At 41.7% G+C, this 17,848-nt stretch overlaps 1 protein-coding gene and 1 long non-coding RNA gene across 3 annotated transcripts in view; one reads left to right on the top strand and one right to left on the bottom strand.

The window, feature by feature from the left end:
• LOC106939705 (mediator complex subunit 13L) overlaps positions 1 to 8,524 on the top strand; it is a 38,473-nt gene extending 29,949 nt beyond the window's left edge. For both annotated transcript variants that reach the window (XM_015022210.1, XM_015022209.1), the window contains exons 16-29: positions 262 to 441; positions 709 to 938; positions 1,275 to 1,473; positions 1,557 to 1,830; positions 1,932 to 2,190; positions 2,281 to 2,469; positions 2,576 to 2,799; positions 4,220 to 4,362; positions 4,926 to 5,084; positions 5,385 to 5,549; positions 5,656 to 5,807; positions 6,358 to 6,522; positions 6,691 to 6,800; positions 6,915 to 8,524. In XM_015022210.1, the coding sequence (XP_014877696.1) occupies positions 262 to 441; positions 709 to 938; positions 1,275 to 1,473; positions 1,557 to 1,830; positions 1,932 to 2,190; positions 2,281 to 2,469; positions 2,576 to 2,799; positions 4,220 to 4,362; positions 4,926 to 5,084; positions 5,385 to 5,549; positions 5,656 to 5,807; positions 6,358 to 6,522; positions 6,691 to 6,800; positions 6,915 to 7,047 (2,582 nt within the window). In that variant the 3' untranslated portion in view covers positions 7,048 to 8,524. The remainder of the gene's footprint in view (positions 1 to 261; positions 442 to 708; positions 939 to 1,274; positions 1,474 to 1,556; positions 1,831 to 1,931; positions 2,191 to 2,280; positions 2,470 to 2,575; positions 2,800 to 4,219; positions 4,363 to 4,925; positions 5,085 to 5,384; positions 5,550 to 5,655; positions 5,808 to 6,357; positions 6,523 to 6,690; positions 6,801 to 6,914) is intronic.
• A 4,739-nt stretch (positions 8,525 to 13,263) lies between these two features.
• Positions 13,264 to 14,064, bottom strand: LOC106939706 (uncharacterized). Its single transcript, XR_001422897.1, has 2 exons — positions 13,878 to 14,064; positions 13,264 to 13,778 (listed from the first exon to the last, which is right to left on the bottom strand). It is a non-coding gene; the product is annotated as an uncharacterized LOC106939706 (long non-coding RNA).
• Between the last annotated feature and the right edge of the window lie 3,784 nt (positions 14,065 to 17,848).

Here is a 17,848-nt window from a genome sequence, read left to right as displayed (position 1 = left end):
ATTCCGTTAAAGTAGATGTATTGATTGGTGTAAATTTATTTACAAGAGTTTCTTTTCATATATGATCAACTGTGTGAGTGTGCATAATGTATAGGTGTGTATGTATGTTTGCAGGTATAAATGCGTAGATTCATCCTAGGGTTAATGTGTATTTGCTCGTCACAGCGTTTGTCTGGAATGAACCAATGAAATCAATGTTAATATGTTTTTGCATCTTTTCATGAGCCTTCTTCTGTCTGTGTGTGTTTGCACTTTCCAAAGTGGTGGACATGAGCAGGTTGTCGTCTCAGGATATGGTTCGAATGCTGCTGTCCATGCAGCCCTTCCTGCAGGATGCCATCCAAAAGAAGAGGACAGGACGGACCTGGGAAAACATCCAGCACGTTCAGGGTCCGCTCACCTGGCAGCAGTTCCACAAGATGGCTGGAAGAGGCTCCTACGGTGAATTCACACCTCTTTTCTACACCTTTTTACTGCCAGGGTTCTCAAACGTCAGTCCTTGAGAACCACTCTCTTGAAGCTTTACACTCAGACGTGTTCCAACACTTTGCCCAGCTCTCTACAGAATTTGATAACATGTTGAGAAGGTAATTCAACCAGCTTAGATCAGATGTGCTGGAACACCCAACCCTGCTATTGAAGGACAGTTGGAGACCACTCTTGTAAAAGTGACCTTGAAACCGATATAATAATCTGTATCCATCTCAGGTTCGGAGGAGTCACCAGAGCCCCTGCCAATCCCGACAGTGCTATTAGGCTACGACCGAGAACGAGACTTCTTGGCGTTGTCGCCCCTGGCTTTGCCTTTCTGGGAAAAGTTGCTGCTGGAACCATACGGAGGACAGAGGGACGTGGCGTACGTGGTGGTGTGTCCTAATAGCACCTCGCTGCTCGCGGCATCACAGGCGTTCTTCCAGGAGCTCAGTGCTGTTTACGAGGTAACAATTAGAAGCATCAGCAACCCTAAGAGTGATGATCACACCAGTGTAGTATCACAACCCAGTCAAAGTTTATACTCAAATCCAGTGAGAATTTGTATCAAAACTTCAAAAATGCTGCCTGTCTAATCTGTCTGCACTTTGGCCATTTTGCAAAGACTGGCAAAACTCTTCAGTCTTTGTAAATATGAACATTCTGTTTGTAGTGCCAATTCACCACTAATGTTATATTAAGCACTTCATAGTGCAAACAAAAATGTTCAAGGAGTTTAAATGCTTTTCAATGCACTGTATCAACAAGGTATTTATCTAACGTGAAAACTAATCGTTCTGCAGACGTGCCGTCTCGGAAAGCATCGCCCTTTGTCCAAGGTATCCAAGGACGGCCTTGTCCAAGTTGGGCAGGAAGTGGAGCCAGAAAAGCTGGAGGAGCTGAATGTCGATCAGTGGCTGAGTGGACAGTGGGCTGGACAGCAGCACAGCGACAATATAAGCAAACTAAAACTATATGCTTATGCCTTGAAGCAGCAACTAGGTGAGAATTATTTTCTTGTCTCTTCCATTTTGTTTCTATCAATAAATAAACCGTATATAATCATTTCTTTTCTCTTCTTTAAGGCCCTCAGCTTGCAGCCCTGACTTTAGACAGCAGTCTTCTGTTGCCTCCCAAACCGCAGCCTCCTGTAAACAACACGTCCTCCTCTGGACAGCCTCAGACTTGGAGTGCTGACGGAGAGCAAGCTTCAGGTGCTGTCAGTGCATCAAATGCGTCAACCCCGGGTGGAGCTCTCTCAAGTCAGCCTGGAGAGATAGCCCAAGGGGGATCCAGCGATCCAAAGGGCCAGCCTAGTTCCACACCAGCAGCGAACACACCAGCGGATACTCCTGAACTGTAAGAAGACAGAGAGTCAGAGCATTTGCTGCGATTTAAATTATGTTTGAACAAGAGCAAGTGTTCTCCAGCTTCATGCCTCTTTTGCTCCCTCTCTGCAGCTCCTCGGAGCAGACGCGAATCGGCATCCCCACTGAGGCTGACTCAGCAGACAGCATTGCAAACCCACCAGCAGTCGTTGTTTATGTTGTCGACGCTTTTCTCAGTTCAAGTGGAATGAGACATGAAGGGGGAGAGGAGGACGAAGAGGAGGGTGAAGAAGTGGAGTCAGGAAGCATTTGGCTTCTCGGGCTTCTCCGCTGCTACACAGAAATGCTGCAAAACTTGCCTCAGACTATGAGACCAGCACTGGTACTACAGGTAGGAACATATTTTGATTTGCAGTACGGCAGTTCTGAATTAAAGGCGCGCGTTGTGATGGTTTGTTTGCGTCCTGTGCCTGTGTTTCAGGTGGTGCCGTGCCAGTATCTCCTCCAGCCAGCGAGCGGAGAAAGCCGCTTGTACCTGCAGCACCTGCGCTCCATGGCCTTCTCTTGCTATTCACAGTGCAGACGGTTGCTGCCCCAGCAATCGTATATCAAGTCGCTTACTGGTTTCGGCCCAGTGTCCACTGTCAGTTCGGTTCTGAAGAGCCCCGAGGTCTGCATGAGAATTTAATTTGATTTAAGCTAACTTTTCTATTATTCTTGTACCAACATTTTAATATGTTTTACTCATATTTCTGTTTTCAACTTTTTTCTTATAGTATCCTAGACCACTCCAGCTTTATTCGCCACCCTTCATACTCGGGCCGAGCCGTCCAAAGCATCCAGAACCAGGAGAGATATGGGCCGACGTCCCACCCAAATTCAACGTGCTCTTTGTAGGATACTGCCTGTCTCATGACCAACGCTGGATCCTGGTGTCGTGCACGGACCAGCAGGGGGAGCTCCTGGAGACCTGCGTTATTAACGTCGACGTTCCCAATAGGTAAGCTGTGGTTGTCTGCAGTGGCGGTCCTTGTTTGCCTGTTGCCCCTGGCAACCCCCTCTTTCTGCACCCAATCTTATATATTTATGTATTCAGTGGGCAAAATAAGAATTGATTACGTCAAAGTTTTTGTATTTCAACCTTTTTCCTTTGACCTCTCACACCGCATGTCAGTAATGACCAAAGTAAAACACATTTACAGGAAATTAAAGCAAATGAATCCACAAGATGAATTATAGGTACAATGTTGGACGATGTGTTGAACACACTGTACAAAAGTTTTGGGGTTTTTGTGAAACGACTTGCAGGCCGACCTTGAATGAAGAAACTAGTCACAGTTGTCCTGGTGTGACTTTGATCAAATTTTTCACTTCTTTTAAGATTCTGGGTGCCGATTCAATGCACTCCATATAATTATTTTCTTTCCATAGACTTTCAATTGGAAACAAGTTAGTTAATTGACATTGTTAGACTTTTACTTACTTTATATCAATTAAGAGTTACTTATCATGATTTTGAGACTATTATCCTGCTTAGAAATCCACTTTTTTAATCTTCAAGAATCTACAAGTACATTTATCCGTTCATTCTTTCTTCAGCTCTATGAAGTCTGACAGTACCAGTCGTTCCCTCCTGCATATTTTCTTGCTAATTTTTAAGTGTTCTGCTTGTTTTTCTGGGGTTGATGTACAGAACCACTCATCCAACCAGGGCAGCTTTGCTCTCATCTGACCACATCATATTCTTCAAGTATTTCATTCGCTTGACAAAATGTTTTGAAGCAAACCTTAAACAGGCTGCAGCATCTGGTTTTTTTCTGCACTTGAGTGTTTTTGCAGTGTTTGTGCATTGAGGACATTGTGGTTTAGTGCATTACTTACTGGTTTTATGGAAAGACTGTTTTTGTTATTTCCAGGTTTTCAGAACCTCTCTGCAACATAACTGTTACATCCATAACCATTTTAATTATTCTTCAGAAATCCTATGAGTCCCAACAGGCTATGGTGAAATTATGTTCTTTCTACTTCCAGATTGTGGCTTAAGCAGAACGCACTTTGAAACATTCCAGTTTATAAATATAGCTATAATCATTGCCAGTAGTTAAGTCTTTGCAGCATTGTTGATGTTTTTTTTTTTTTGCAAAACTCTCTTTGCTTTTACAAACTGCACCACTCTTTTCAACACTTTAAAATTGAGAAACTTTTTTCTAAGTTTCAGAATAGAGATTTTACAAATCAGAATCTCTGCGCATCATAGAATAGTCCTGTGTAGCGTTGAAGAGTCCAGATATGATGACTTTATATCAAATGCAGAGAAATCAATGAGAATTATTGTTAATGTTTATGCTGCTCTTGATGACATGTCAAACTAATGTAACTAATGTGAGTAATTTTCTATATCTACATTTTCTTCACTACAGAACGAGGCGTCCCAAAGTATCAGCACGGAAGATGGGACTGCAGAAAGTGTGGGAGTGGTGCATCGGCATCATTCAGATGACCTCCCTACCTTGGAGGATTGTTATAGGTCGGTTAGGCAGATTGGGTCATGGGGAGCTTAAAGGTGAGTAAGTGATCAGAACGAAATGTTTTTTTCTGATAAGTTTTGGCTAGTGAAAAATGACTTTATACCCATCTGGATTAACTAGTTTTAATACCAAAAGGTATATATGTAAGTTCTGCCTTTTGAATATAACATTTTACATTATTAGCATCTAAAACAATTGAAACATGCAATAAAGGGACATTTACACCCTATTTGGTTTTCTATTATAGAAAAGAGATTTCTTTCTTTCCTTCTGTACTTGTTTATATATTTCTTTTTTCTTCTTTCTGTTTCTATTTTTACCATTTTTAAATGTAGCATTACTAGACATTTGTGGAAAAATATCTTCAATAAAGTCATAGTGAATTATTTCAAACTTTCAATAATGAACAGAGAATAAAAAATAAATAAAAAATACGGATGAGAAAATTGCAATGTTCCATGAAAAACTATAGGAAACCTGCTCAGTCTCTCCAAGTGCATCTTTGATACTAGAGGCCATTTGGCTTTCTCGATGTAAGATGATATTATAGAATATAAGGGGAGGAAAAGACTTCTCACTCAGTTTATCTTCCAACTAGACTGGAGTTCACTCCTCGGGGAGCATTCCCTCCAATCAATTGGACGGCAGCTGAGGGAGGCTTGTCGTGTGTGTGGGATCTCAGCTGCTGATTCTCCCTCCATCCTCAGTGCCTGCTTGGTTGCCATGGAGCCCCAGGGCTCATTTGTGATCATGCCAGGTATGTAGGAACTGCACAATAAATGCTCCTTTTTTTCATTGTAACTAAGAAATCCAGGAAGCTTTAATAGTGAACGTAAAGTATAAATTGTATTCAGTTCCAAGTTAAACTTTTTTTTTTTCTTAATTGTACCACAGAATCTTTGTTTTTATGTTTGATTTTAATGCTGAATTTTGTGAGGGTGAAGTCCCTCTATAGAGGGATCGTTTCATTTGTGGCATTGCTCTTGTGCAATTATTAACTGTGCAAATATGCACAAAAAAATCACTATCATATTTCCTTTTTTTTCTCTGCATCTAGATGCGGTGACCATGGGCTCTGTGTTTGGACGCAGCAATGCTTTAAACCTACAGACGTCGCAGCTGAACACCCCTCAGGATGCTTCCTGCACACATATCTTAGTCTTCCCAACTTCTGCCACCACCCAGCTGGCTCCCAGCTCCTACCCCACTGAAGACAATAATGGTAATGAAATATAGTGATGTAAATCGTGTAAAATGTGACTGAAGCAGGGATTAATCTAAGCTCCTATAGAGAGTGATTTACATTCTGACATTGTTTCTTTCTTCAGATGACATGTTCCCTGATCTTCCCTTCCCTGATGAACTGGAAAACGATATCGGCCATGACATGATGCTGATCACATCTCTTCACTCGCCGCCCAACACCTCTCCTGTGCCCTCGCCTGGGTCACCATCAGGCCATCATTTTCACCATACCAGGGTGAGTCAGGGATCAGTTATGCAAATAACATTTAAGTGAATAGAAATTGTACATGATCCCTAGAGAAAAAAAAAAACAAAACATAAATTATTGCCAACTAAAAATAAATAAGTTAGAAGTCTTTTCATGTGCTTTTTTTTTAACTCTTTAATGGGCTGTATTACATTGTCTTAGAGCATATATTGATTAAAAATGTCATTTGGAATTAGTTTAAATCTTCAAAGTTGACTTGTTTATTTTGTGTAGCAATAGTTCAATTACATGCACACAGAGGAAACCACAATTAAAATTACCCTGGAGGTTTTGGAGATTTTCCTTATACACACCTGCTACATTTGTAAACACAAACTGCGTAAATTCAAGTGAGTGTATTTTAAAGCCTCTGCATCTGCACTGTAAAGATTAAAATTCGTGGTAGTTTTGTTAGAAACATAAACCCTCAGTTTAATAGCAAAAGCTTACAAAAGCAGGCCGTGACATCACCAATGGATAAGTCACGGAAGAGCCGAATGAAGGTCCTGATTTTTCTGGTTCTGCTTTGTGTCTGTAGAGCCAGGGAGAGCGCCTGCTGTCCAGGGACAACCCTCCAGAGGAGCTGAAGCAGCAGCCGCTGGCTCTGGGCTACTATGTCTCCACCGCTCAGGCAAACGGACTTCCTCACTGGTTCTGGGCGTCCTGCCCACAAGCTGAGAGCCAGTGTCCGCTCTTCCTTAAGGTAGTGAAATCGTAACGTGTGAGCTTTTACATGGTCTCCCTGTGAGTGCGCCGGTTCTCCCCGGTTGCTCTGGCTTTATTTCTCTACATGCAGGAAATTAAAACAATTTTAAATGTTTGAAAACATTTGAATCAGCATTTCACACTGCAGTTTGTTTCTTCCCTCTAGGCGTCTCTCCACCACCACATCTCGATAGCTCAGTCAGATGAGATCCCGTCTGATAAGACCAAGCGGACCCCTCACCCCTTAGACTCAAAGACCACCTCTGACGTCTTAAGGTGAATACATATGACCAACCAGCACTGTCTAGATTTTAAACTATGAAATAAACCTTAACATTGTCAGAATTTCATATACTTCTAATGATAAAAAACTGAATATTTCTCTTGCAGGTTTGTGTTGGAACAGTACAACGCCCTCTCCTGGCTGACATGCACACCTGCCACACAAGACCGTCAGTCCTGCCTGCCTGTCCATCTTGCCATCCTGGTCCAGATGTACAACGCCATTCTGAACATACTGTAGCTTTGTGGACTAATGGGAGTCTACAGTTTTTTTTGTGTGCCTCTTGATGACCACCAGAGGGCGCCAGTGATCCTCTGTTGCTTTGAAGTAGATGTGGATTTCATGGGCAGGGCTGAAACGTGGAGAAGTTAGGTCAGTAGTGACTCTGTGATGGTGGCGTGCAAAGAGCAAAACGGATGGATCCTAATACGCTCACCCCAAAAAAAAAAAAAGCATCCAAGGAATGGAGTTCTGGCTGTGAATTCAGAAAGAAAGAGCAGGACAACGTAACTCCACACTGCGCAACCAGCAGATTGCATGACAACACAAACACATGGATTTGTTTCGTCGGCGGCGTTTCCAAAGTTCTACGGTTCTGCACTGGACTTGCAGCTGGTCGCGGAAACTTTATTTTTGCCTGAGGGGTGTTGGGGGAGGGGGGAGCGTTTTGACCCCACTTTTTTCCTCACTTTCTAAAGTGTTGCAGATACACACGCAATGGAAACTATTTGACAAAAAAAAGATGTGTTATTTATATTGTAAGGCATACATTTACAAAGAATTGAGACTTATTTTTTAATATTTAAAAACAATGAGAGAAAGAAACAAAGCCTTTTTTCCCCCCAAGTGACTGTTAATTGTCATGGGATACGAAATGAAATGTCAATTTAATGCAATTGTAAAAATGCCATATTTATACAGATTATATCATGTCTTAGAATTTGATATATATGAATCTAAATAAATATATATAAATGTAAATACAAAAATATATATTACCTCTCGCAAACAGGCACTTAACAATGGGGACGGGGGTGGGCAAAGCCGACCCTTTGGAAGTGCGCACACTTATGATGCATTTTTGTCCTTTTTCTTTTTATTTTCTGAACTTACGGACATTTTTTTATTTAATGAGTTTAACTTAAATTGATGCAGAAAATACAGTATGCTGTATATTTATAAGGTATTCATATTCAGCCAAAAAAATAAATGACAAAACTTGAAATAGGAAGTAAAATTCGCTGATAGTTCATATTGATCGGATATTTTAAGAGTGACCCATTTATTTCATTGGCTTTCCTAGATGATGTCAAGCAAACCATCGAAAAGGCTCAGTTTCTTCCGCCTCCCTCGGTCTGCTATTTGTTAGAGTCTAAGCATGTTTGTATATACACATTTCAGATTTTTGGGGGGGTTATTTTTGCTATTTTTTTTCAGAGCTGTACATTTCATGATGGTTGGTTTATTTTAAAGTAATTCATATCATTTTTATGATTGTTTTTTTTTTTTCCCGCCGTGAGTTTTTTGAGATGCATAATGTGCAGAAAGTCATTGAATTCCAGCCAGTTGCCAAGTAAGTGTACACACATGTACAGACAAGTGCAAAAATTTGTTACATCTGTCATCACTTTGAATATTAAACAGATTACCTTTAGTGGAAGTGATCTGTTACTTTTACACTCTTTTTTTAGTAAATTATTAAAACTCTTGAGAATGATGCTGTGTTCAGTGCTTCTTTTTAAGGTGACTTTTTTTCTGTTTTTCACTTTGAAATCCAGATGTTCAGGTGTTGGATCATATATGATCAAATGTTGCTGCAGAAAAAAAGGGAATTTATTCAATATTCCAGTTTTTTAAGGTTTTATTGGCTCTAGTGGCCTTTATTTGACAGGAAAGTCAGTAATGAGAGATGGGGAAGGATGTGTGGTAAAGGTCACCAAGCCAGGAATTGAACCTGTGACAGCCATGTTGAGAACTAAGGCCTCCATACATGGGTTGTGCTTAACCCCTGGACCACCACAGAACACCCAGTTATTTTTGTTAATGTAAGCAACCCTATAGAAGAGGGTTCTTAGCCTTGATTTATAAGAACTCAGCGTTTCAGCATTTTCTCAGTTTTCTGGAAGTTTATTCCAGATTAGAGGAGCATAAAAACTGAAAGCTTCTCCATGTTTGGTTCTGGTTCTGGGAACCAGAGTAGTTTCGAACCAGAACACCCGAGTGGTCTGGAAGGTTGACATAACGATAAAAGTGCTTGATACCAGAAATTTCCATACACCAAATAAAAAGACGTGTACACCTTTCTTTCTCAGTGTCTGAAGTTACGTCAGACCACACATCTCTTGCATTTGGTCAGTTAGAATTAACACATTTATTTCTATTCGTCATGCCATGATGAAGCATTTTTAATGTCTCATTAATTAGAACTTTGTGTACTGGATGATTACTTAGTAACAGTCCTGCACAAAAAGTTCTTTATCTGAATTTTAGTACCTTGGTGATCAACTTTAATTTTTTATCAGAACTTTATGTACTAGATGATTACTCTGTAATCATCTGGTACATCTGGTTCTCATTACTGTCCTCTTTTCAAACAATGATGAAAAGTTTAAGTGATGAAGTCACGGCTTTGGAAACTCCTGATAGGCCAACTGACACATTTGAGTTAATTGGCGACACACCTTAGGGTTTATTTTAAGGTGCCCACCTTAGACACACTTCCTTCCAGTTTGATATGATGGGAATTTGAAAACAAACCGTCAATATGAGGAAGACATATTTGTGTTTAGCTCATCATGGGGAAGAATTTTCGGATGCTTGAAGGTGACGCATTAATTTGTTCTAACAATTATATGCGAGTCTAGACATGATGGGAACATCCGACCATCGTACTGCTCAGGAAGGCGCTAGACTTATTTTGTTCGAAATGTGCTAATCTAACTCCGAACAAAAGCCAAAGATCTTGTGAGGATGCTGGCTGACGCTGGTGAGACGGTGTTATTACTCTGAAAGAAAATTAAAATGGCAGATTGCAGTTTGCCAAAGCATGCAGGGACAAAAACCTTCTCCTTTTTGGGAGAAATATCCTGTGATCTGATGCAGAACTGTTTGGCCATGACGAGCATCGCTGTATTTGTAGGGAACATTGTGAACACCATCCCAACCGTGAAGGACGGGGGTGACAGCGTCTTGTTGTGGGACCGTTTTACTGCAGGAAGAACTGGAGCACTTCATAAAGAAGACCACATTTCAATGTGGAAATATTGAAGCAACATCTAAAGATATTAGCCAGCCAGTTAAAGCTTGGGCTTCAGATTGGTCTTCCAAGTTAACAGTGCCCCTAAACATACAGCCAAAGTGGTTAAAAGTAGCTTGAGAACAAAACATCGATATTTTGGAGTGGTCATCAAAAAGCCCTGGTCTCAGTCCTGTGGAGAATTTGTGGGTAGATTTGGAAAGCTGTGTGTGAGCAAGACGACTAGCAAACCTGGCTCAGCTACACCAGTATGTGACAAGAACGGGCCAGAACTTCATGGGCATAAAACATTTTTCATACAGGCAACAGGCAATGCTACCAAACTCTGAGGAAACGTATGTAAACTTTAGATTTTTTTTTAAAGAAATTAATAAATAAATCTGACATATTCCATCTCTCAAATTTGTGACATTTAGCAAACAGAAATAGTTGTAATTATAACCGACATAAAACAAGAAACTTTTTACCTGACCTATTGTCAGACAGTAAAAAACTAAATTAAAAATTAAAAAATCTGCAAGTGTCTTTTTATTCAGCGTGTGTAGACTTCTGGTTTAAACCTGATATTATTAGGGCCTGTTATCAATTTGCCTCTTTTTTTTGTTTGTGTAAAACATTGGGATGCAGAAACAACCTTTGCAAAAGACCAGCATTTACTGAAAGCTTGTTAGAGCAAATAAAATTGATGAATGCTACTGCTGAGGAACTCTTCCAACTGTCGGTCTTTCTTGTTCAGCAGGATATTAACACGCAGCTGGCTCACCTCAGGAGCTGATGAAATGCCTTCTGATTCAGCTCCCACAGATCAGCGTGCAAGCTGCTTGATAATAAGGGGAAATGTGCATCATAAAAGCAAACTTGCAGGAAGCTGCACGTTGCAGTAAAACTAAAATACTGACAGCCAAAATGTCCTCTGTGGGTAAAATCGGAATAGGTACAAAATAGGAAATGAGGTAAGAGTATGTTGCCTGTTATGTGTAAGAATAATTTTGTGTGTGCATGTATGTGAGCACGGCACGCACATACATGTTGGACTGTGTTATGAACTGGTTTATTGTGCAAATGTAATGTTTCTAAATGATGTCCTCCTAAAAGAAGGTAAGAGCTGTGTTCCCTTTGTGTGATGCAGCAGGGAAGAATATTTAAGGATGAGTGGGAGCAAAAAAAAAAAAAAAATCACTTGTTAAAAGGGTTTTATTTGTCCATCAGGGTCACGCAGAATCACTGAGTGAACACTGTGTCTCTAAGCCACCTTAAAAAAGCTTAGCGGACAACAAAACCAGACAAAAAACTATGTCTTTGAGGGACTGGGCAGCTCGAGGACACTGTGACTGAAAAGGATTGGCTAGCTGTGGAGTAAAAGCCACTGAAGAGTCACTTGTTGTGGTGGGCCTGTCTAATGGCCATCACAACTGAAGGAAGTGGACTCTTTAATTGACTGCAATGTGTTTTCCACAGATAACCTATTAGACCATGGCCATTCACCTGTAATGTGGCTTGCCAAGTGCTGTTTTGCTGCCAAATGGCCTACAGACTGGACAATTTAGGCCAAGGGCCGCCTTGACATAGCATTGGAAACACAATTAGAAGTCAATTATATTTTACAAGTGCGTCTCTCCTGCCAACAGTGCACTACCTTAGACGTCAAGGTTCTTCAGGAAAAAAAATAAATAAATAAAAAATCTTGGATCAATAGATTCAACTCGGTGTCCACAATGTGGCTCAGCAAAGAGGGAAGGCAGAATTAATTTCTCCTTGAAGACATTTGAGACTTGAATAGAAGCTTTAGTGTTACGGGCAATACATTTTAATGAGTGCCTAAAATAATACTTGACAAATCTCAACAAGGTGCACCTCCCTAAGCTGACAGATATTGATGAATATGAAAGAAAATGCATGAACTGAAATGAGGAACCCTGAAAGATACAAGAACTCGTCTGTAAAACTGCCTCGAAGGACAGGAGCTTTCATGCTTTTACGGTAAAAGCATGAAACACTTCCTGTGTATAGACAGATTTGGGATACTGCCTACAGGTCTGGCATAGGATATGTGACACAGCGTGGGTTCCTCTAAACATTATCCATTATATGATACAAAGGGCAAAACAACATGGGACTGATTATAATTAATTTTTTCTTTATTTTTATGGTTCTGTCCGCCCAAAATAGGGGGGTATAAATGACCTGAACGTTGAGGAAACTTCTTTTGTAGGAAGTTGGGTGTTCATATTCATGTTCAAAAAGAAGTCTCCATTTTTTTTTTAAATCACCACATAGCGTTTAGAATCCGTGTTTACACCTGATCTTTGCTGATTTGGGATTTCAACCATTCATGTCTTCCTGATACTTTGTAAAATGAAATTCATAAGAGAAAATCTTCAGTGAGGAAAATATCCAATTTATTCCCTCTGTCTCCATCAGATACATTGAAAACAGCTGATTAGTTTATGTATCCCTGCTGTCATCTGGATTTTGGATGCTGAGTTGGGAGTTTAAATAATATTTTAAAATATTGCCATTTGCAGTAATAGTTAATGTCACTGAAAGCTATTCTACATCTGCAACCGCTGGAAGAGCTTGTCTCTCAAAATAAACTTAAGTATTTGCACAAAAGAAACAACTGGTAAAAAAATAAAAAATAAAAAAAAATGGTCAAATGAGGAACCGGCAACTAAAAGGTCACTACAAATGGAGTGTGTTTCTGTGACTAGCAAACTAGACTCAGTTCTATTTTCAAATTATTCCCATTGAGCTTGAGAAGCTCTAATATCCCATCTCAACCCTGTTGCTTACAACTTCAATTCCACCATTATTTTATGCTAGATCTATTAAACATAAAATTCTTTGGCTCATGATCTGCTTGGTGCATCATCCTGAATTCAAATGTAAAAAAAATAAATAAAATAAAATAATAATGGTAATGTAATTATTAGATGTTAAATGTTTTCCTTATGAACAGAGCAAGCAATTAAGGCAAGACATGATATGTTTAAGGGGATCCTCCTCACTCACTGTTCAAAATAGATCAAGTAGATGCTTAGAGCCAGTTTCTAAATGTGGCTGATGTGTGTCTAACTTCTGGAAAAATACTTACTCTATAAAACACTTGCATTAATTTGTTTGTTTATGGGTATTTTTATAGGTAAAATCTTTGATTTTTACACGTATGTATGGGTTGAAAAACAGGACAAATACAAAACTTAAATTTATGCACATTTATTGACTTGCATTCACGAATGTAGATGTCTACGCATGCATTTTTAATTGACAGTAGTCTTACCTTACACATAATGCCTTGTGTTTCCATAGCAACTAAACAAACAAGAACCTGACACAGGTTGTTTGACATCATCATGTCATCCATCTTCTCATCGATGATGTCATAAAGGTTCAAAAGATTATTATTATCATTTGGAATACAAGAATTCTCAGTTTGCTTTTCAACTTCGTTGGAGCTACAGCACTTTTACAACAGGATCAGCGATTTTAGAAAGGATTTCAATTTCAGCAAAAATGTTTCTGACTATTGGTTGGGGCCTTGGTTATCTGGCCACAAAGGGTCTTGGAAAATTATTTGGACATAATATTGCACAAGAAGAAGAAGAAGAAGAAGACACCGACACAGATGAGAGTTTTGAGAATGGCTTTGATGAACAATCCGAAGAAGGCAAGAGGTGGAAATACTTTGGTTTTGAGGAGCTTATTCCTCAAGAACCTGAGGAACAGCCTGTTTCTGAAGAGGAAAGCAGCATGGATGCTGCCTCAGATGTTGCCAGTATCACTTCAGGGGTCTTGCAACTTATTCCTCAAGAACCTGAGGAAGAACCGGTTTCTGAAGAGGAAATTAGCATGGACGCTACCACAGAAGTTGCCAGTACCACTTCAGGGGTCTTGACAAATTTGATAGTCAAGACTCCTGAAGATACTATTGCTTTGAATAGCAACAATTTTTTTGATCATGTGTTGGACCTCCTCTGGGAAACTGACTCTGGCGACACAGACACAGACACAGACGATAGTGGAAGTGTTGATGTTCCCCTGGAAGAAATGGATCTGGCTGTTGACGCGAACTGGGACAGCAAGCAAAATTACCCAGATCATTTTTCTGGCATGGAAGCTGAAGATATGGACGTTTCCAAGAAGATAGTCCATTTTGAAAACTCACATGCTGAGAATGTTGTGGAACATTTGGAAGTCTATCCTGAGCATATTCTTCCAAAAATATGGTCTTCTGAGGAAGAATACGCAGAAGATGACATTGAGTTCTCAGAGAATTTTGACAGGAGGGATTTTTCCAGTCAGTCTCTGAGCATAACTCCTCCGACGTATTCGTCACATTTTGATAAAATTTCTGTGTGTTCTACTTCAGTAGAAACTTTTTCGGAAGAAAGCTCAAAAAGTGACATTCAAACTGTGCCACAACATAGAGACAGCATGGATGTAAACGAAATGGATATTTCTTTTATGGAAGTTCGTTGTGACAGCAGAAATGCCAGAAAAGTGACGTCACAAGTTTCCAAGTGGTTTCGCCAGCTAGGGAATAGGTTGGCTAAACTCCGACCAAGGAGGAATAAATAACTATTCTCTTTCATGGCGAAGAAAAGTTTGAGGAGGTCATTGATGACCTGATTTCACCTCTGGAAGAACTTCAAACACATTTGGGAGGAAGTGGATGGAACATGGCCTGCACAGAGTTGTTCCCCAACTCCATTGTCAATGCGGCTTATCGGAGTTGTGGCCACAAGGTTTCCAGTGCCTGTTTTGGTGTGCTTCAAGGGTGGACTATGACACCCTGGAAGCAGCTAATGAGTACTGGCAGTCCAAGAGGCATGCAGCTCGGGTGGTCGCTAAGGCAAAATCTCGGGTGTGGGAGAAGTTCACAGAGGCCATGGCAGAGTAGTTCGAAGACCTCCTCAATCCTACCATCACATCTTCCACTGAGGAAACGAAACCTGGGGACTTTGGATCAGGGTCTGCTGAATTGACCATGGTGAAAGGCACAGAGAAGGAGTAAGCATACTTTTTGCCTCCCATCTTTGTGCCTGTATGTTGGGATTCAATCCAGTGAAGAGGGTAGCTTCCTTCCACCTACTTGTAGGGGGACGGGTTCTGACTGTTGTCTGTACTTACTGTATGTGACAAGCAACAGTTCAGATTGGCCACCTTTTTTGGAGTTGTTGGAGGGGTGCTGGAGAGTGTCCCTCCTAGAGACTTCCTTACTCTGCTGGAGGATTTCAATGCTCACATGGACAATTACAGTGAGACCTGCAGCCTTGTGGTTGAGAGGATCGGCCACTCTGATCTAAACCTGAGTAGTGTACTGTTATTGGACTTCTGTGCTCATCATGGATTGTCCATAACGTACACCTTGTTCAAGCATAAGAGTGTCCATATGTGCTTGTAGCACCAGGACACCCTGGCCACAGTTCTATGGTAGACTTTGTTGTTTTCCCATCTAATATGTGGCTGCATGTATTGGACTCTTGGGTGAAGACAGGGGCAGAGCTGTCCACTGACCACTCCCTGGTTGTAAGTTGACTTTGATGATGGGGAAGGATGCCAGTCCAACCAGAAAGGCACAAAAGTGTTGTGAGGATCCTGGCAGAGTCACCTGTGAAACAGAGCTTCAAATTTCACCTCTGGAAGAACATCAAACACATTTCGGAGAAAGTGGCCCGCACTGAGTCATTCCCCAACTCCATTGTCAATGTGGCTTATCGGAGTTGTGGCCACAAGGTTTCCAGTGCCTGTTTTGGGGACAACCCTAGAATCAGCTTGTGGGTACCAGAAGGGAGAAATGCTATCAAGCCAAAGATGGAGACCTATCAGAACTTTTTGGCCTGGGACACCCTGGAAGCAGCTTATGGGTAATGGGGTATTGGCAGTCTAAGTGGCATGCAGCTTGGGTGGTCGCTAAGGTAAAAACTCGGGTGTGAGAGAAGTTCACAGAGGCCATGGAGAACCTTGGATCGGGCAGAGTAGTTTGAAGACCTCCTCAATCCCACCATCATATTTTCCACTGAGGAAGCAAAACCGGGAGACTTTGGATCAGGCTCTGCTGAGTTGACCATGGTGAGAGGCGCAGAGAAGGAGTAAGCATCCTTTTTGCCACCCATCTTTGTGCCTGTATGTTGGGATTCAATCCAGTGAAGAGGGTAGCTTCCTTTCACCTACTTGTAGGGGGGCGGGTTCTCACTGTTGTCTGTACTTATGTGATAGGCAGCAGTTCAGATTGGCCACCTTTTGTGTAGTTGTTGGAGGGGTGCTGGAGAGTGTCCCTCCTAGAGACTTCCTTGTTCTACTGGGGGATTTCAATGCAATGCTCACATGAGCAATTACAGTGAGACCTGGAGCCTTGTGGTAGAGAGGATCGGCCACTCTGATCTAAACCTGAGTAGTGTACTGTTATTGGACTTCTGTGCTCATCATGGATTGTCCATAATGTACACCTTGTTCAAGCATAAGGGTATCCATATGTGTTCATAACAGCAGGACACTGCATTTCTATGGCAGACTTTGTTGTTTTCCCATTTAATCTGTGGCTGCATGTCTTGGACTGTTGGGTGAAGACAGGGGCAGAGCTGTCCACTGAACGAATGGTCAGTGGAGTGACCGAATGGTCAGTGGACAGCTCTGCCCCTGTCTTCACCCAACAGTCCAAGACATGCAGCCACAGATTAGATGGGAAAACAACAAAGTCTACCATAGAAATGTGGCCAGGGTGTCCTGGTGCTACGTGCACATATGGACACCCTTATGCTTGAACAAGGTGTACATTATGGACAATCTATGATGAGCACAGAAGTCCAACAACAGTACACTACTCAGGTTTAGATCAGAGTGGCCGATCCTCTCAACCACAAGCCTCCAGGTCTCACTGTAATTTCCCATGTGAGCATTGAAATCCCCCAGCAGAACAAGGAAGTCTCTAGGAGGGACACTCTCCAGCACCCCTCCAACAACTACACAAAAGGTGGCCAATCTGAACTGCTGCCTATCACATAAGTACAGACAACAGTCAGAACCCGACCCCCTACAAGTAGGTGGAAGGAAGCTACCCTCTTTACTGGAGTGAATCCCAACATACAGGCACAAAGATGGGAGGCAAAAGGATGCTCACTCCTTCTCTGCGCCTCTCACCATGGTCAACTCAGCAGAGCCTGATCCAAAGTCTCCCGGTTTCGCTTCCTCAGTTGAAGATGTGGTGGTGGGATTGAGGAGGTCTTCGAACTACTCTGCCCGATCCAAGGTTCTCCATGGCCTCTGTGAACTTCTCCCAAAACCGAGTTTTTGCGCTAGCAACCACCCGAGCACTCAGATTACCCATCCTTTTTGGAAACCTTGGAGGGGGTACTGGAGGGTTCTGTGGTGTTCTGTTGTTGAACTTCTGTGCTTGTCATGGATTGTCCTTAACGAACACCATGTTCAGGTATAAGGGCGTCCATATGTGCACTTGGCACCAGGACACCCCTAAGCCGCAGTTCGATGATCAACGTTGTCATCATTTTGTTGGATCTGCGACCGTATGTCTTGGACACTTGGGTGAAGAGAGGGGCGGATCTATCCACTGACCACTACCAGGTGGTGAGTTGGCTCCGGTGGTGGGGGAGGATGACGGTCAGACCTGGCAGGCCCAAATGTGTTTTGATGGTCTGTTGGGAATGTCTGGCAAAGTCTCAGAGATAATAGGTACACCCTTTCGTCAAATTTGACAGGTGGGCGTGGCTTCTGGTGGGAGAGGGGCTCAGTGGGGAGTCCAGGAGTGGGGGAGGGGCTCAGTGGGGA

The sequence above is a fragment of the Poecilia latipinna genome, unplaced genomic scaffold (genome assembly GCF_001443285.1).
Source record: "Poecilia latipinna isolate Pla-1442-1.1 unplaced genomic scaffold, P_latipinna-1.0 Scaffold2957, whole genome shotgun sequence".
NCBI classification, from domain to species: Eukaryota; Metazoa; Chordata; class Actinopteri; order Cyprinodontiformes; family Poeciliidae; genus Poecilia; species Poecilia latipinna.
The sequence above is the reverse complement of the archived record's forward strand: the minus strand, read 5'-3'. Positions and strand labels throughout refer to the sequence as shown.